The sequence below is a fragment of the Grus americana genome, chromosome 3 (genome assembly GCF_028858705.1).
Source record: "Grus americana isolate bGruAme1 chromosome 3, bGruAme1.mat, whole genome shotgun sequence".
NCBI lineage: Eukaryota > Metazoa > Chordata > Aves > Gruiformes > Gruidae > Grus > Grus americana.
This window is the reverse complement of record NC_072854.1, coordinates 66412439-66433100: the sequence shown is the minus strand read 5'-3', so window position 1 is coordinate 66433100 and position 20662 is coordinate 66412439. Positions and strand designations below refer to the sequence as shown.

General features: G+C 39.1%; 1 protein-coding gene across 5 annotated transcripts in view; it reads right to left on the bottom strand.

The window, feature by feature from the left end:
• Positions 1 to 6360: 6360 nt before the first annotated feature.
• The window catches only part of ADGRG6 (adhesion G protein-coupled receptor G6), a 114665-nt gene continuing 100363 nt past the window's right edge, over positions 6361 to 20662 (bottom strand). For all 5 annotated transcript variants that reach the window (XM_054819522.1, XM_054819521.1, XM_054819523.1 and 2 more), the window contains 5 exons: positions 19631 to 19745; positions 18271 to 18554; positions 14271 to 14372; positions 11725 to 11877; positions 6361 to 7057 (listed from right to left, as the gene is read on the bottom strand). In XM_054819522.1, coding sequence (XP_054675497.1) covers positions 6879 to 7057; positions 11725 to 11877; positions 14271 to 14372; positions 18271 to 18554; positions 19631 to 19745 — 833 coding nt within the window. In that variant the 3' untranslated portion in view covers positions 6361 to 6878. The remainder of the gene's footprint in view (positions 7058 to 11724; positions 11878 to 14270; positions 14373 to 18270; positions 18555 to 19630; positions 19746 to 20662) is intronic.

Genomic DNA, 20662 nt, shown 5'->3' with positions numbered 1-20662 from the left:
AACAAAAAAATGGTGAAGAAGTCATCCATGGGTCGAGGTCCAGCTAGGTTGCTGGACCTGCACCCCCCCGAGCCACCCTCCCTGCAGAGTTCAGCCTGGGCCCATCCCACACCGAGTTGTTGCAAACGCACGCAAAACTCCTCTGAGAGCTCTTTGAGTTGCACTCTGCATGGGAAACCACAGTATTTCAGCCCCTGTCCTCCAGTGCCCCCGCAAAGCTTTCTAAGTGCTCGTTTCTCATGCTCACCCTCCTTTCTTGAGCACCCTCACTGTCTTAATCTGTTGATTGCAGCTCCGTGAGCTGAGTAGCATTATCAGCATCTGCATAATGCCCAGCTCACCCTGTACCTTGGGTAATTCTAGAAAATCACCTTGTCTGAGCAACGAGATGTTTGCAGCCAGACTGAGAGGCATGCTAGCACGTCTGCTTTCCTGGGAAGAGAGCGCCGGTGGTAGGGAGTGCAGAGAAACAGCGGAGAACTCGCGCTGGCTCCTGCCTTGTGCAGACCTGTGCTTGTGTAACTTCACCGAGAGGTGATGAGCCAGTAATGCAGCTGTGCCGTGACTCTGAACTTGTGCAACACCAACACCACCAGAGTTTTGGAGAAGTGATGGTGTCATGACGTCTGTCATGCTAGTCTTGTGCCCTGCTCTGTACACCGGGTTCTGACTGTTCCTGGGCCTCCCTTCCCACTGCTCCTTCTTCCCATGGCCAGGGCAGCCTGTGGGCTCTCTCCAAAAAAAGTAGGTGAGGCTAAAACAGGTCCTGTCCTTCCCTGCCTTCTCCACCCCATCTGTCCCGGACCACCCCTCACCCTTAGCTTGGTGCAGGTGTGCGGTGAGAGGGACATGTCAGCGAGACTCCTGGGACATGCAGAGATCCAGGGATTCAAACCGTTACAGAATTTTTTCCCTTGAAGACCTCATCAGGATTGCAGATGAGACATTTTAATTTCAACACGGTGCCATTTTCTGGTCAGTTCTGCCCCATGACAGACTGTCCTTGGGGGCAATTGTACAGCTGAGCATGTAGCCAAGTGGTTTTGCACCTTGCTTGAGCTGACCTGGTAATACATGCCGTGGGGAAAGAGTATGTGGAGCAGATGATGCAGCTGTGTCCCTTTGCTGTTGAGGAAAAAAGTGGTAGGTAGGTATGGACCTGTGTGCCACTGTCAACAGAGGGCTGCTGGTTTTTCTTTCCTCCCTGGATAACTATGCATACAGTGAATTTCTGAGTCACAGGATGGCAGCCCAACGATCAAATCATTTGTCCAGTACTGGAATAAGCTAGTGTGCAAGCCTGAAATGGTGAGCTGGCTCTGTTTGCTCAGCTGACAGCAGTGTAGAGTTGCTAATTCCATTGCACATCCCCCCCCCCCCCAAACAAAAAAGGAGAAAATGTAGCAACCAGCAAGAGAAAATACAGAGAGATTCTGTATTGCTCTTTCCACTAAATATGCCCAAATGCAGGCAGACAGCTCTCTCCCCTCACTTCCCTGAGCACAGAATGTTTGCTTTATCCAGTGATGTAACAGATTGCTAAATAATAGACAAACCTGATATGAACTCTCCTACTTATCTCTGTGTTGGTGCTTACACGTGGAAGAATCTTGTTGCATTTTCACTTGATTTTAACAGCTTTACAACTAGCAATATGCCACTGCCCTCTGCTGGAAAAGCACAAGCGATCGTGCCAGGCGAGTGGAAAAGAAAACCAGAGTGGAATTTTGTAAATGCGTAATATTATGGCACTTACTGCATTTAGAACTGGAGTGCTGAGAAATGCAGCCCCACAAGCACAGTGGGAGCCCTCTGCCCGTTGGGCAGAAAAAGATGCACTCCCATACCATGGCTCTTCCCTTCCCTTGCTTTGGTGGGCTTCCAGGATGGAAAAAACCTGGCAGTGGAAGGAAACATCAGACCAGAGTTATCGGCATTTGCTCTTTCTCCTACACTTCTCATAGGGAATACAGTCAGGATTTCTGAGAACTCTTTTCTATCTAAAGCTGTGTTTTTTGAGAACTCTTACTAGAACAGTCTGGATACAAAGTGCCCAGTTTAGGCTATATCTGGTACATGCTAAAGATTCAAGCTGGCATTTATTTTGTAGGGTAGGTTGTTCAACACACCTCGAGAAAACCATGTCATTCAAACTGCTGTCATATGGCTGTGGTTATACAAGCTGTATGGACATCACCACAATGTGCACTCCTCATGAGTACTAAATCTGGACTTAATCTAAGACCAAGAGCAGTAGCTTTGAGCGAGCAGATGTATCTGAGGAAGGGCTATCTTTGCAGAAAAGGTTTCCATGAGATTTATTTAGCTATTTCTGGTTTGGTGCTTGAAACGTATCAGACTGATTTCTCATCATGAGGGGCATTACATTCTTCCCGAACTACAGAAATATTATTGCTAGGTTAGCCTCTAAGCATGGAAATACCGGAGCTGCTGCTTTGAAGAACCACGGTAGATCCTCAGCTTAAAGCTGGAGGGTCAAAAATATTAGTTTTAATTGACAGGGGCACAAATAGCCGTGGTGGTGTGTTGTTCCTACTCCAATGGCCTGCCTCCATCACTGGTCAGGGTGACATACCCTGGGGAAGGGGCAAGAAACCACGTGGAAAGTGTAAGAAGATGCAGAGCAGGCCTTGGCAACTACACTTTCCCTCCCCCCTCTTTCCCTTTCAGTTTCCTTTTCTTTCTTTTCCCCTTCTCTTTCCCTAGCACTGCAGCAAATGATTGTCCTGAGGATGGGCCCCACGATGGGGCCAGGAGCTCTGAAAATTAAGTGGACCGAGTAGCCAAAGACCGGCTAAGCAGAGGGTGAAGGGGAAAGCCCCCTTAGCAGAGCAGCAGCTGGAGCCCTGGGCATGAAACGGCTGCTCCACAGACTGGTTTGCATGATTGGTTTCCCTGACCTTAACTTCTAAGCCCTTTGCCTAACTTGCTGATCAATATATGGTTTTACGTCTTTATGTATAGTAAATGCATAACAACTCTTTATAATGGCTCTGTGAATGACACACTGCTGCCCTGTAACTTGGTAGCTGTCCCTGTGGTTACATAGATGCGTCTGTTTATGGATCAGCCTTTCAAAAGTAATAAAATGAAGTGGCATTTTATGTAACTCAATGGGTTACAGTAGGAACCTGTTAACAGTAGAGGATTAAAATAAAATTGTTCTTGATATTTAAAAAGTGATGAAATGAGGAGAAAAATAAATCCACCCCCAAACGCTGCAAATCACTCCTTACAAGTTTGGCATCTGCCAAGATCCTACTTGGAAAAAAAAAAAACCTGGTCTCCTTCCCTCCAAGGGTCCTCCCACGCCGTTCGAGGCATAAAGCTCATGGGTGGCGTTCACTGTCCACAGACACGCATGGACAGACCGTCCACAGGCACACCCAGCATCCTCAGTAATCAATGCCACAGCACATGGGGTTGGTTTTGACTGCTTTCTAAAAATATTACTGCTAAATCTTCATATTCTGTGCATTTTCTGTGATGACTTAAGTACAGGGGAGCAGATCTGACACATTTCAGCAGGCTTCTGTGTTCTTTATAGGTAAACATTGAAAGGTAGACCATTAGTGCATTACATTTAACCTTTATATATTAGTGTGCATTAATCAAGTGATTGGCTGACTTAATTATTTCAACTGTGATCAGTCAAAATATGGTTGTAGTTAAATCAAGTTACTGATAATGAGGGACTACATTCAGCTGGAAAGAAACATATGAATAGAAATAACCCCTGAGTTTTAGGTTATTCATTTGTAGTATTTCTAAAAGATCATCCCAGCATATTTTCTGTTGCCTTGATTTTCCTTTCATTTCTATGGCATGACTGCTACCATAAATAAATGAACTTGCATAACTTTCAGATGATTCACTGGATGTGACATTGAGTAAATCACAAAAGGGAAAAGCATACTCTGCAAAGTGCGTTCCTCTGATGAGATGGAGTTAGTCTCCCACATTTCTTTCAACATTTTGGCTAGACATCTACCTGTCTTACATAATTAATAAACACAAGATTATTTTCCAGAATTCCACTGAGTAATTTTTGCCGTTAAACACTAAAAAAGAAGAAAAAAAAATCAACCATTCACTATTAAAAGACTTTAATTATTTGGAACACTAACATCAAGAATGTTTACTTGAAAATGTTTCTTTCCACTTTAGTCCATCTTCAAACCTGCTACACTATATTCCACTGACTAGTATTACAAATTACACTGACATGTTTCCTCATACTTGTAAAAGATAGAACTACAGTAAATTGTTTCACAAGGTGTTTGGAAAAAACATATATAAGAAATTATTCTTTCCCTCTTCTTCTATGATGAAGCAGAAGCTTAGTTTTAAAGTAACAAGAACAGTCATTATAGAGCTAAATATATTTGACATATTTAACCTCACAAATAAATAAATATATACAAGGGAGGTTACAGCATGTCAGCTACAAAGTAGAAGCTTTACACTGTAGAATTGAGAGCATTCAAGAGCATCTAAGTGATACAGACAGTTTAAGATTACTACATGGTAGTAAAAAAAGAGAAAAAATCTTAAATCAGCAAAAATATAGGTAGCTGTACATTAAACTGATAGGTTACAGCTCAGTTTCAGTCAGGATACTGTGTTTGCTTTTTATTTATATTTTACTGATCTATTATGTTTTATTGATTCCTCATTTTTTCAGGAATGTTTGGTTTTCCTTCTCTTCACTTCTGAACACCTTAATCATCAGGTAGAAATCTCACAGTAAGCTGCTACGTGAACACTATTATCTACAGTAGTTAAGCAAGTGGGATGATAAAATATAAGTTCAGTAAATGCTTGTACATAATCTCTCCCTAAAATATTTCCCTTATTAAAGATATCTGACAACATTCATCCTGTTAAGAATTACACTTTAAGTGAATTGGGTTGACTTCCATTCACACCACCACGTTACGTATTTGTAGTTACAAGACTGAGGTTTCGTTAAGGTCCGTGTAGCGACAGCAGTGTTTCTGGATGGAATACTGTCAGGACATCCTCCTCCTGCCAGGTGCTTGCAGCCAGGGAAAATAACGCCATTTGTGCGGTCACAGCATTAAAAGATCTCTGCACGCAAAAGCGTGTGCAAAGAGCAGAGAAAGGCACAAATCCACATCCCTAATCACTGAACATCCACCTGCTTGGCAACTGAAAAATCTCACAGCACAACTTTCTGGTCACATTCTGAATACCATTAATTAAATATTTGGCTAAAAATGTTTTGGTAAAAAGAAAGCTTTTAAGAATGAAAATTCCCATTATGAGACATTTTCTTCTCAAAAGATTATTTGAAAAAAACCTTTGATATTCTGGTTCACGCTTTCAGCGACATGTGCAGTTACGATTTTTACAAAACCCGTCATGGAGTGAAACGTGTTTCATGAGGAGAGATGCACTTTTGGCAGCCATGACCGCACGCTAGTGTGTCACACATTTGTAGAGATTAAAACAAGTAAGCATTTTATGCTCTGGTCTCTTGTCTGCACACACACACACAACTCGGTGTTGTTGTGCACACAGAATAGCAATGCGAAATTCCCTATGTTGCCTGACCACTGTTTAAACTCTGTGCCTCCCACAACCTCAATCAAATCAACCAACTGGGAGGGGTGGGCAGGAAGGGGATGCTGACACTGATAATGTTACGTGCCCGGAAAGATGTTATTTATTTATTATTGGTAAATGTATTCCAGGTTATTCTAATGTTGCAATGCCATCTGATGGAGGTGTCTATACATACAGTATATGTGAAGTACAGAGACTGACAAATGAACCCATGGGCTTACAAAGTATTCATCTTGTATTTAAATACTTAAGTTTCAGCACCGTTCATTGCTCTTAGATTGCCTGTGGTACACGTTGTGGTTTCCTCTGTCATATTTACTGCGTGCACTATTATAAAAATATGTGTGGAGAGGGATCTAGGTGCGTATTTATATATCTATATGTAGTTGACTGTCTTCTATTTCAGTTAGTGAAAAAGAACATTAAACATAGAATTGCGATGGGAGATGCCGTAGTTCATACATACCAACCGATGAATGTTGAAACATGGCTTTGTGTAAACTTTGGATTTACCTGTGTACTTGTTCCACACAGATGCAAATGATACGTACAACTGTCTGTTTCCATACATATCAATGGGCTTAAAATTTGCAAGAGTTACCAGCAACCTGCACGTCCTTCTCAGCCAGCAAGTCTATGTAATAAGTGTGTTTCTATGTACATGGATACAAAATAGCCTGAATTTACAGCACATACTGTTTTGGTAAGCAAGATTAGGTCTATTTAGTCAAAAATGGTTTAAAATAACCCTTTAACACTGGTGTTAAGGTTTTATTCACTTACGGATAAAGAACAGACAGCACTAGACAGTCAAGGAGCAAGAATCTAACAAGTGCCATAGGGGAAATCCATATTCTTCAAAAGCAAAACCCCATCAGTAAACTGTTCAATAAGAGCTTGCCTGTACTAGGTGACATGGCTGCTATTTTCTCCAGGAGTCAAGACTTGCTTCTGTTTGGACTATATAATTTAGAGTTAGGCTTGTGTCTCTTCAGTCTTACAAAATATTTACACAGGATTACAATTAGCTGTCCAGGCATCATGTTGGCTGGCAGACATTTAAAAACAGCTCAATACCATGGTGGAAAATTGTCTTTTTCCACAACAGTGAAAAAGGCAGAGAAATTGGTCCTCGAGTGGAAGCTGTTAAGAGGAAACATTATAAACTGGGAAAAAATAACTAAACAGGTCACATTCTGTGACATCCAGTATTCTCAATTCCAGGCAGACTTTTGTCTTCCTTTGGTTCAAAAAATTCAGAAGCCCAGTTAGAACTTTGTGCTGTGACTAAATGTGTCGGACATGATGATATTTTTATAGAAGTTGTCAGAGTGAGGATTGCAGTATCCCTTGACCTTGTCAATAACTTGGTGGACAGGGATGATTGATGTCTGTTCTCCATCCTCTTGGCCAAATTTTGAAGATGGCTTGTCAAGAAAAACATTCTCTAGGAAGAGGAAAAAGCAACAATAAGTTAGGGCATCTTAAGCAAATTCATAGTTTAAGAGGTGTGTCACTCCCACATAGATATGCCTTCAATTACCACTACCACTGAATGAAATTACTGCCCTAAAAGCCAGCAAACTGGCTTTTTTGGCTTGGCATTGCTTCGTCTAAATTCTTTTCAGATGTCTGGTTTTGTGGGCAGACCTCTCAGGTCTCTCTTGAAATTATCCCCCTATTATTTTACCTAAAGTGTAACTGACTCCTACGACCCTTTAATATATTAATTTACTGTTGATGCTTTGAATCTTAGAAACTAAAAACATTTCAATGGCACTGGAAAAGGGGTGACCTCCGTAATATCTGGTAAATAATATCTTCATATAACGAAGTAGTGGAAAATGACAGTAAAAGGATTTAATTATTTCAACAGTGGAGGTTTCAAGCTATGCACAGAAATCACGTATTCTGTGCACAATGTAGCAGAAGATGACTTGCATCTTAAATCAGATAACCAGAGCCAAGACTGGCCTAAACGTTGTGCTTGCCCAACATCTCTTTGTCTTTTGCGTAGCGTGGAGGGTACAGACTGAACAGCTGTGGGGAGGAAAAGATGCCGAAAAGTGGCATCCCTTCCGAGATCAGGTGCTGTAAGCCGAGGGTGGAGCTGAAGAGAAAAAGAGGCAAGGCAATTCCCAGTCGGGCTGGGAAAAGTCTGCTTCAGCAGCTAACGGCATTGCTGTTCGGAGAACGGTCAGTAGGTAGAGCTCATGTAGTGAGAAACGAGAAGGAGAGAGCTTGTTTCTCCTTTTCTCAAGCACATTGTCCTAATGAGCTTTCTTATCTCTTCCACTGGAGTGCACAAAGCCGGAATTAATTCTCTTAAGCCAGGCAAGGTGTGGACCGTCGTAAGGCAACAGTAAGATGGAATATCCTGTGAAGCAATGTTTTCTACAAGTGACATTTTTGATGGCTGTTTACAAGACCTTGGTGAAATCGCCTTCAAAAATTCCTTGCTAAAGGATCATTTAAACAATTTTTCATATTATTTAACTATGATTTCATATAAAAGTTGTTTCTTATAGAAATAAATCATTAATTAAAAATAAACAGAAAAGTAACCCACCCCTGTAGAAGTTACGATATCAAGCCACAAAAGAGTATAAAGTGTTGCATGAAGGAGAAATGGATTGCAGCGAGAAATCAAAACAGTTGTACTGATGAAAAAAGAAACAGGCATGTTCAGGCATATCAGAATGATTATTTTCAAAGCACGTAAGAATGTCCATGAATCGCAGCAAACAACGCCATGTCCAATAGCAAACTGCTGGGTACTGTCTGCCTTTCAAGGCAATGCATTTATTAGCGAATGGTACTACATTTTGAAGTTTTTCTATATATTGAATATCTTATTACAAAGATGAAAAGTTAATTCTTAGTCTTTAGGGAAGGTTTCTGAAATTCCTCGCAAATATGTTCACTTTTTTCACAAGGCATCATTACATTGTTAAATACCAGCTATTTCCTCATGCAATTTACATGCACAGGAATTATGTAAGTCCTTTGAAATCAGTGGGGCCCTCTTTTTTTTAGCTCAGTGGGCTTCAAAGGGTTAAAATCCTGTATCATTGAAGTAAATGGGAGTTGTACCACCAAATTCACTGCAGAAATAATCTTAACTTCTAATTCATAGAAGCGTTATATATGGTATTTAAGTACCATCTACAATAAGTTTGTGTCAGACTCATAGACAACAGGGCCACAAAATGCCAAAGTGATTTATTTCGTCCACCCAGTAGGGTCCACCCAATATTCGTGTCCCAGTTGGTGCATTCTGCATTCAACTAGCAGTTCACAGCATGGCTTTCAGGCATGTATAGTTTGTCATTCAGACTTACTTTGGGTGTGACTGGATATGAAATAACAATGGTTAGAAGACTAATTCCATAATGGCCATAGACCAAATAGAAATACAGTATCTTAAAATCCCTGTAATAACTTTTTAAAATATGTAAAATTTTTCTAGGACTCAATCAGAATGGTTTTGCTTTTTAATGTATGCTTTGTGTATGGCTGTTCCAAGTTAATCTCCTTTCCCCAGACTACTGTACACAGGCATCAATGTCAGGACATGGTCTATTTCCTAAAATCGTATCTTCCAAATACTTCGTGCCCCACGCAGAATGCAGACACCCAGAGTTTGAAGCACACTTATCCTTTGATTCAGCATCAATGTCGCAAGGCATAACAGTGAGAAACAAGCAGCGTTTCTGATTAGCAAAGTTCTTTGTGTCAATGAGAACGTCATGCAAATGGCACCCCTCCACCCTGTTCAAACCATGCATTCAGCAAAAGCAATTCTCACTTTACCTGTAATGCTCCACCACTGATGAGGAAAGGGCCTTAGAAGACATTATCTATACCACAAACACATGAATGCTTGTGTCAATTCCAGGGAGCACATTATAACCATATTAACAAGAGTTGCCAAGACATTATTTGCCTGCAGTTTAGCTAAGACATCAAACTGAGAAGTTTAGCTGTATTAAAAATCGGAATCTTAATGTTATTTTCTGTTATTTTAACATGTAAGAAGATATGTCAGTATTTAAAAACCTAATGTTAGCAAAAATTCCTTCAGAGTATCACAATGAAATGTGTATTTTCAGAGGTCAAAGCAAAATTTATTAAAATTTTAAAAATATAGACAAACTGCATTATTCCCTTAATGTCCAATAAACAATCACTTTACAAACTATGATTACATTACCAACTGCAATCTCTTTTAGGAAATAATTTATGCATGGGATTAAGCTCACCACTTTTGAAGACAGTACATGAGCATGTTCCTAATTGCAAGTTTCTTTTAACTTACTTCTTATCTGAAGCTGTTTTATTGTTTTGCTTCAAGAACGCATTGCAAAAACTCCAGCACTAAGTATCTTTAATTGTCAGACTGATAAAAAGCCCTGAGTCCAACAAAACATTTAAGCATATTTTTATCATTAATCCCAATACCAAGGGTCTAAAGGTTGATCTGCCACGAGTACAAATGGGAATTCTCTGTCTGCAGAACGGAGAATGCCCTGCAGCGGAAGGGGCACGATGCTCTCCTCCTCTACTATTGATAGTAGCACTGCCATGGGTGAATATTACAGACGCCGTTCGTGGAAGACTGCTGACAGAAACGTCACTTCGTAGGAGAGAGGGCTGAGGATAGCCTGCTCAGGGCAGCTGGGTGCGTGGCACACCCAACCTGGGGCGGCAGCAGGGACGGGCACCCTGGTGAGGCAGGCACCAGCTGCGCGCTCCCGGCACGACTGTGGATGGCAGTCCTGAGACCCAGCTCACGTACACCAGGGAATTTCTGATACCGCTCATTTTTACTGTATTCAAAGCAAAGGTACTTCGTGTACATTCTTGAAAACCAAATAAGATTTACACTCTTAAAAATACCTGATGCACAACCCCTCACGCTAATGGATGCGCTGCATATTGGTTAGTGAGAAAATAAAAATGTAATTCTTAGAAAAGGGGATTTCTAGACAAAAATTGTCTAGAAGCACATCTAACTGAACTAGGTAGTGATCATCAATTAAAAAAAAAAAAAAAAAGAAGGTATTTCCTGGAAACTATGCCACATATCAAGAAAGGAGACTGTACCATCATAAATGAGACGTTGGGGACTTCGGAAAATAATTTATACTTAAGGAACAACATAACTTTCCTTCCAGTAAAATCATATATTTCATATCTAAACATTGCTTTCAACAAGTATTTTAAAGCAAGTAAACACATCTTTGGGTTAAATATATGCACAGATTTTATTTTCACTATGCTTTAGAAGAGGATTCTGTGATAATGTTACGTGACTTTATACAGGACAAAAACATGAGTTCGCAAAAACACAGTAACAAAAAAATCTGAACTATTCAAGAGATTTTCTGAAATACTATCTCAGATAGAAGCAAACAGACTTGCAAAAAATTCCAGCTCCTCTCTTTTCTTCTTGCTTTAAAGTGTTCTTAAAATCAGCACATTTTTATGGCACGAGTGGAATACAGATGATGTCTTTTATTAGATCTACCATTGCCATCTAAATAAATAAACAGTAGATACGGCATGCTAATTGTAGAAGGGAAAGACAGTGCATACTCTGGGAACACAATATTCATTTTCAAGGTGCCTCCATTTGCCACTTTACCCATAAATGTGTTACAGTATAATGGAAGGAGTTTGGCCAAGTGAATCAGCTGTGGACTTGGACTCCGAACACTTGGTTCCTATTTCCAGCTGTGCTGCTAGCTTTGCTGTTACCTTAGGCGATGAACGTCATCTCTCTGCGCTTTGGCTACCCTGTCTTTACAAGGGGATAAGAAGACTTACCTTATTTTAGCCAAAAAGGTAAAAGCGATATACAAAAAGCGAGATTTGCTTTCGTCATGCCTATTTTGTTTAGCACGGGAACATACCGAGATCAGAACTATACATTGGATGCATTGTATATTAGATTAAGATTCTTACCGAACAGTAACATTTATTTTAAAAATACTGAATCTGTACAAATTGGTGAAACTTTCTAACATTAACCTTGCGACAGAAATCCCTACTGTACCTTTAACATGAAACTACGCATTCACAGCTGCACTGTGTTACAGTGCAAGAACTCACCTGTATGGCTGTTTCGTTTGCAATATGTATTCGTTGTAGATTTTGATTTGGATGTTAAGTAGGTTGAATTGGAGCCGATAGAACTAGAGGATAAGGATTTCCCAAGATTATCAGAACTCTTCTTTATAATATTGGTTGCTGTTTTGCTCCAATCTAGAAATGATTGAAAAGTTTTACATAAATAATTACCATGTGTACATAAATAATTGACTAATTTATTCAGTTATGAACATTTCAAGTATCAGACGCATTTCTTAATGTTGCTAATAACAAACAGCCTATCCTTTTCTTGTCAGGTAGCCTCTTTGATTCCTAAGATACACAAAAATTATTCCAACTTTATTTGCTTTGCTGTTTACCACAGCAGTTAAAACTGGTGGCTCTAACAGTCTAACAATCATTTGGCTGGACAGCAGAACCCTAAGAAAGATCCAGCTTTCCAGGACGCAGGAGAGCAGTGAAGCTCTGAATCAGTATAGGGATGCCAAAGTTTCATGACCTGAAGAGAGAAATCCAAAGGGATGGGTAGGAAAGGGATGGAGACGAGCATTTACAGTACTGTTTAAGGGCTTGATCTGCTGAAGTAGATACTACATACTAGTGGAATTGCACTTGTTGTTATAGGGTTTAGCATATTGGTGCACTGCTAATAATGATGAATAACAATAGTTACTCAGTAGTTCACATTCGAAGAGTTTTGTCCGAACTGTTAACACAATTGGCTCTTATACTGGAACAACTTCTAAAATTAAATGAAATAACTAATACCAATAAACTTATTGAGGAAAACTGACACTGGAAAACTCATCACAAGTGTCCCAATACCAATAGAATAAATGTATCTAACTACTCTTTATCATATGCTTGCAGGTAGGTGCTGCTAGTTTCACACTTTCATCTTGTTGCCGTAATTCACTGTTCTGCAATGAAATGCACAAAATGGAAGAGAAGTCCAAACCAAAGACACATGGGCCATTTTAGCCTTGATCTAAATCAAGACAAATATTTTACCCTAAATCATTGCTATAGGGCATAGGTTACTATTTCTCTGATCTAGCTAGGGCAGTGTGGCAAGGCTTTGGCTTGTTTGTTTCTTTGCTTTAACATAGCATGCCCTAAAGTACAGTTCAGTCGGATAGGTATGTAAGTTCACATTTGGCTTATATTTCACTGTTCTGCCTGAAAACTGTGTCAGGTTCATGGAGAATAAAACCAGCTGGTGGTGATGGACTGGTTAATGCTAGGCGTAATGACAGCACATTAAGTATACCACTGAAGTACTCAAATCCTTCAGGTTTTTATTTCTATCGTACCCACAAGCTGCCCAACAGCAGCATAAAAATCTGGAAATAATTTTATCCATCTGTGTTTTCCAGTTCAGGAGCTACAGCATGAACCACATGGAAACTGAACATACGAAACAATCTGGATGCCTGATCAGAATGAATACGCTTTTCCTAATTTGTATTAACTCTCTGAAATCATGAATCAGGTTTTCTTACTACAAAATGAAAGCATAAACGTTTTATAGTGTACAATGAGAACGCATTCCCTAAACAAAATGGAGCAAGACAAAGCAAAAGTCTTTATGGCAAAGCAGTTAGTTACAACCTTGAAACAAATCTTGGATACCAAGAAGGAAAGGACACAAGGGTATTTGGAGCACTGTTATTATCCGGGATAGCCTGGCTTACCTTCCTAGGCAATGAGCTTATGCCACCTTACATCAACTGTGGATTTCAACCCTGGTCATTGAGCAAGAACCGTATGAGCAAGCATTATACGGTCCAAAATCATTACATCAGACAGCAAAGCAAGAACAAGTTGCCTAAACGCAGGAGTCTAATGCCACCTGAGATGGCCAAAGGTGCAGGAGACCATACAGGCAGTGTCCCAAGTGTTGCACTTTGAAGTGTCCAAACCAACTGCTCTCCTTTCTCCCTGAGAGTTGCTGATAAAGATTAACTTCAATTCTGGAACATAATCAGGCTTCTGCTAAAGGAATTTTCTATGTTTTTGAGTCTCTAATGGTCTCTGTGAATTATATGGTGAAGGGTAGTACAGTTTGAAAAGGCAAAGATAAAGGCAAAAGAAGTCAGAGTATTTCTATCTGCCTTTTAAGAATTGCTCCTACATCAGCCTAACAGTCCACACAATTCAGTCAACATACTGTAAAGTAGGAGAAAAGGAATAAGATTGGCTTTTGAATGACAGAGTTTGAATCTCTGGATATTTATTTAATTTTTTACATTTATTTTTTGCAGGGTCCAAAGGGCCTTCCAAACCGTGCTTACAGCACTACAAAATTTACCAGCTGCCCTCAGTGGAAAACCGAAAGAGAAGACTTGAGAATTTTTATGAAGTGATATCTGAAAAGTCCCTTGGCAATTGTTAGTACTGAAGTGAAGTGACAGCCTATGATTAATCTGTTTTTCCACATCTCTGGCCTACATTGTATTATATTAAAAATAACATAGCGAGCTGTTCACCTGGACTTTTATGGACTACTGCGGCATCTAAAGAGGGGAGCTGTGAATTGCTTTTACCTGAATTGTCTGCCAGTCGGAATCTGCCACAACAGAGATGTCTCCTCCATTGTTTCTGCACATTTTCTTTCATAGCGCAATGGAATACAAATATAAATAGACCTGCAACAAAAGCAAATAAACAGCAAATGAAGCATGTATTTATAAGTAGATAAACAGATTAACTAAAGTCTGATAACAAAAGTATGAAGTACAAGCAAAGGAAAATAATCTTAAAGTTTTGTTATTGCCATCTATCCCTCATTTAAGTGGTTTGGAAATTAAAGATTTCCCATCCTCTAGCTGTGATGTAGGTGTCTGGGATATCCGAAGAGAGAGAACAGGACCCCTTTTATTGACACCGTTGATTTAGATCCAGCTCAGTGTGGATCTTTAGTTGTTGTTGTTGTTGTTGTTTTTGCTTAGAGGAAAATAATTAAAAGGTTGTGTCTTTGAATCAAATGAATATTTTGCACCCAACAGGACTGCAAGAGCCAGATTGCAAAGTAAATATAGACACTATTATATTAGCAAGAAGATATTTTATATTCTTCTGTTCCATATCTACAGAACTGTGGGCTGTATTCTTTTAAAACCAGACCTCTTGTAATTGGCACTAAAGAGTGCCCTGAAAAAGTACACTTGGATTTATGTACATCACATGCATGTACTTGAAATGATTATGAAAATGGTAAGAATATGTTCACAAGTACTAATTAGGTGTCCAGCTACTTACTTCTGAAAAAAATTGCCTGGTTTGTGCAAGCAATCACAATAAATGTGTTTAAGAATGTTTTTGTAGAGTTCATTTTTCTCATGCAATCCTATAATCTTTATTTTCAAGACAGAAGATAAGCATCTACCATGTGGTAAGGAAGGTCTTAACTGGGCGTATGGTACAATTTCATCATTCTACAGAGATACTTTGGAGCTAAATATAGAAGTTGGAAATCTCATATGCTCCTGGCGCTTCCCAGGCAGGCACTTGCTGTGGAATCTTCCATCGTTCTCCGGCTTGGCCTGTTCTTGTTTTACTCTTATTCTCTGGGACAGAGCCAACCTGGGGCTGAACACCTGATGGCAAAATGTTACTGCCAAATCCCTCATGATTATATCTTAAACATGAAGAAATGCTACATAATGTGGGCAAGCGTGGTTAAGTGCCATCCACTAAAACTGTTCCTTTATGATCATCATGAATAGCTCCGTACACTAATGCCTACTATGGTTCAGCTGGTAGAACACAATGGCAGGGTATAGCTTGGAAAAAAAATGCTCTGGAGCATAAAATTATCCTCTCTCCTACAAAGCGCTGAGGTCTAATTTTGCGTGAATGCTTGTCATTGAACTGGACGTGTATTCGCTTATAGCCGTCAGGCCAGGCTGCGACAGCTGAGTTCGCTTAACTTGAGGTAAAGGTTGTGTTGTGAAACATATTTTTTGCAAAATTTTTCAAGAGCTAATGGGGACAAAAAGGAGAAACACAGTTTAAGGAAGGCAAACACACCTTAATGTATCCCATATACAAGTTCTGTTGAATTATGGTTGCTATGTTTGCATTTAGTAAAATATTTCTGTGTGTGATTTAAGCACAGAGTAATTCTAGTCCAGTTGCTAGCAGCTCCTACAGGCTTAGAGTTATGCAGTTGTTGGTGGCCCAAAGTACCTCTTAGGACTTCTGCATATCTACAGACTTTGTAAATTGATGCTTAATTAAATTGTGGTGAAAGTTTGGAACATTCAGAATGGCTAAAGTAGAAAACGTGTATGTCTATAGTAATACAAAACGAACGTACTGCATTAAGTACTTCGCCTTTGCCCTGTCTGGGCTTGGTCTCTGAAATTTTTTTCTCTATATTTCATTATTCATTAAGTTTACAATGTGCTTTAGTAATACAGCTTTGGTTTTGTTTCCCAGAGCCAAATCAGACCCTAGGCTTGGCTCTAGCTTGGCTCTGACTTGAAAGTATTTGGCTTGCCCAGGCATATATATAAAATGAGTAGCCAAAAAAGAGATGTTCCCAGATTTTTTTACTCTGAGTGTCAAAGAGAGAAAAATCATTTCCTATGTAGATGAAATAGCAAAGTACAGTAACAGCAGTAGTTTCTGCAATTTACTATTTCACTGCCAGTGCACAGAAAACTAGGTTGATGGAGGCTGCTGGTATAGCTTAAAATACTAGTGCAGTTTTCAAAAACTCGCGAGAGAGAATAACCATATTTACTGAGGGCTCAATAATTAACCTCATGCTAATACTGGTGAAAGACTTGCCATACTGAACTGCTTTTTGCTGCTAGAAAACGCTTCCTGATACAAATCCTAAATTTTTCTTTGCTCCATTCCGTGCCCTCAGCGCTACGTGTGCACTACACCAGTTACATGTGATTTTAAACATCCTCTTTCTTGTTTCTTTAGCTTTGCCTAGCTCTTTCTGACACAGCAATAAGTAGTTTCTGATACAAGATTGTTATCTTCCTGTGCTTGATATGACAGGCCTGAACACATACTGTGCCATCTTTGCTACCACAATCCATGAGAAGCTCATCACTCCTCTTTTTTGCGTTCACTCCTCAGGTTTTTCAGTTTCATCTTCTGACTTAACTGCCTTCCAAATATTCATTTTCCATTGAACAGTGCTATTACCCCACAGAGAATTAAGCAGTGGTGGTCAACCTTGTGTGCACTCTGTACATACAAGCTTATTTGATTGCACTGGAAATTCTGGTCACAGAGAACTTGTTGAATTTGATCCTTGGCATGCTTTTCAGAATTTTAATCTTTTTTCATGTTCTTCCCATACTTCTAATCTCTCTAGGCCTTTCTGAATTTCTAACACAGACACATTGCAGCAAAAATTTCATTATGCTGCTAGGGGAGTATCAGAATCTGTCCTTTGGAAAAAAAGTCTCTAGTAAGAACACCACATCCAAACAATTTTTGCCATTTTGCCTAGTGTTTTAGGTTGAAACTGACTCAAACCAAAACCCACAACATTATTCTCTTTCCATGAAAGCTCAATAAATCTTTTAGCGCCGTAAATATGTCTCAGTTGTAACAGATAAAATCCACACAGTGTAATATTGAGTGCTTTTTCCATAAAGGGAAGATATTTTGCTGACCCTGGGAAAATTTAATTTTTATCTCAACACACGTTCCTCCAATGACATTCTTGGGTTTGTTTTTTGTTCTATTTTTTCAGGCAAATTTATTTTTTATATCAATATGTGTGTGGTATAACACATGCCCCTTCAATGACCTTCTTGGGTTTTTCTTTTTGTTATGTTTTTAGTTGTTCTTTATTAGTGGGTAGGGCAAGTGGAGGTGGAAATTCTGATGTCATTTGGTACAAACACAAATTTCAGCTCTGAGCTGAAATTCTTTTAAATGTCAGCTATATAATTCTGTAATTTATAACTGTTTGATTACAATTTACATCATTTTTCAGAAGAATGAACTACGTTGGAAAAGTAAAGTATTCAAAACTTCAGTAAAGGAAACAAAAATAAGCTGACTATAACAATTGCTGGATTTTCCTTAAAGAACCAAAGAATATCCCATACCTCTGTGCTATCTCTCCACACTGAAACAGGACTGAATTTTGTTTTATGAGCTTCTCATGCCTTAATAAAATAGTTATGAGCTTTACACATTCCTTACAGGAATAAATTAAGGAAAGAGGCTTCCTATATTTGTTATAATCAGTGAAAGGAAATGTTGAAGGTCATACAGCATCTATCTCAACGGAGATAGCTGCAGACTGTTAGCTAGGAATAGCACTATTTATAATACAGTGCATTTTATGGAAAAGACCTTGAAACATTAATTAATTTAACTAAGATATTCAACCTGTACCTAGTTGGTATCATTATTCCACACAGGGGGAAACTAGGGATGGTTTAGTATCAAGGAAAAATCTAGGGAGCTTGGATCTGAGTTCCCTAGTCAAATCACTGGACACAATATGCCCCAAACAGCAACAGCTCAAATATTACTTGTTCTCAGAACAGAAATTCAGCTTACCTTGCAATGAATTGAAAATTGAGAAGAGGTACAGGAAAGGAAGAGTTAAGGGACCCCAGGCAAAAAAGGCAAAGCCCCACGTCATGCCCAGGAGGAAGGTGAGGCTGACCACGCTACGGAGGTTCCTCAGGATCTCTTCCTTCAGGCTCCGATTAGTTCTTTTCCCATTCCTCCCACAGATCTGCACCATCACCACAATAAACATGGCAACATTCATCAGAAACATGATTCCAAAGTAGCCGGCACAAGTCACATAAAAGACAACTTCATTCTTGATCCAGCAGCTATAAAAAAAATATGAAAATATGATCATTTTTAGATAATGCAAACTATCCCTAAATTATTTATATGACTACAAGGAAAATCAGTCTATGTCTGATACCAGTGATGCAGAGCTATACTTTAAAATGAAACCTTTCTCCATTTTCTGTCTGCAAATGGGATGAAGCCCAGTAGCATCTTAAGTGACTATGGCCCACAGTATCATCATGTCAGAAATCTGAGGGTTGTACTGCATTTTAGTTAAAACTAACTAAAAAGGAAGTCTGACCTCAGATACAAGCTGTGGGAACTGCAATCCTATCATGGAAAGTTTAGACTCGGCACAAGTAGCTTCACCACTTTGATCCCTGTGAAGCACAGGATGCTTTAGTAACAGAGTGGGCAAACTTGGATCTTCAGTGCCAAAATCTCAAGTTTCTGCCATTTGAGCTAAAGGAGAACTCATACATCTCTGGAGAAGAAGCAGGACAGGTAGTCCTTTGAGGTACCCATTTGACAGCCATGTGAGAGATCTAGCTTATTCCTCTAGCAGCAAACGGCTGGAATGCTTAGCATGATACTTTAATAAAAATACAGAGTGACATTTTTATTTAACATGATGAAGCTTTGCCAGGCAAAGAACAGAAAATGAGGTAGAAGTCATATAAAAAAATTGGCATTTAGAGATTATTATCTGGACATCAAGAGAAGAACATAGAAAGCTATTGAACTACATTGACAAAAGGCTGGTTTATTTACAAAGGAGACTAATTTTATACTACTAGTTTCTTTGCTCTTACCTAGAAGATATTGCTCTCATTTAAGATAAACCAAACCAGATATTTTTATTTTATTTTCATGACAAAACTTATGAATTCTTCTTTTGCCAGAGGAGTGTTTGTACCTGGCATTGGGTAATGCAGGTTTCCCTCCCACTTTTCTTATAGACTTCTTCACGCTTCACACTAATTTAGAAGATGATTTTGCCCACTTTGCTTGTTTAATGCACCTCTGACTTTTCCAAAGCAATTTGACTGATGCTATTTTTTTTTTGCAGACTGTAAATGCTAAATTATAAGAGATTAAAGAAAATACTCACAAGTCGTCTCCTCCTTGTCCGTTAGCATCTTTGCCATATAACTCTTTGCCATAAACATGACTTGCATTTGTATTAGCACTTGCTAAAATTATTGCTATCACCAGAGCTGGCAAACCTGTAACACAAGAAAACTTGTAGCTTGCTTTCAAATCTCCTAAACCTTCAAAATCACCATGCAAAGCTTAATTATTGATGTCTTCATCCCTATTGCTTTAGTACAGAGTATCCTGAGGTAGTTCTATGTTAGAAAATTGCATAAAGAAGTAGAAGGAAACAATTTTCAAACAGTAAAAATGTATAAAACTTCCAAAGCACTTAATGGGCATTAATGAATAAGGCTCATAATGTTCAGTAAGGTAGAAAATGTTATTTTAGTAAGCGATATGGAAACTAAAGTAAAATAATCTCCCTTAATTACCCAAAGTTAAATTCGCAATTGCACACAGGCTCTCATAATATAGCAAGGAGAAGAAGATTAACAAATTGTTACAACAATGAGATCTAATGGGGGATGGTATTGGGATTTTTTTGAGGGATTTTTTTCAGAGATGCTAATGTCACTTGATTAGGCTGGGGAAGTGGGGAACATGAACTTGAACCTGTAATTTCTCTACTGCTTTTCTCAACTGTAAATGTCTCCTCTTTTTCTACAGTATTATATATCCTTTATTTAAATGTGTCCCCCCAAAAATGAAGTAAACTATATATTTTTTAATAATAAAGGGAATATTTTGGGAAAACAGACAACTATGGGGAAGAGAACTCTGTGCAGAGAGTTAGAGCTCTCACAAAAGAAATGTACATTTCCTGACATGCCTTATTTACATGGCTTATCCTTGCCATGATAGAAGAGATTCAAAGGGGAAGAGGTTAATTTGCTTTTCCAACCACTCAGTCCTTGTCCTCTGCTGAGGTTGCCAAAGAGGATGCTAGTTGCCAATGGAAAGACATCAATTATCAGCTGGACTGAGGTCAGCGCTCTAGCCATGAGGTTAATGGTTTTGTATTGTGTTGTATTATTTCAAACACAAT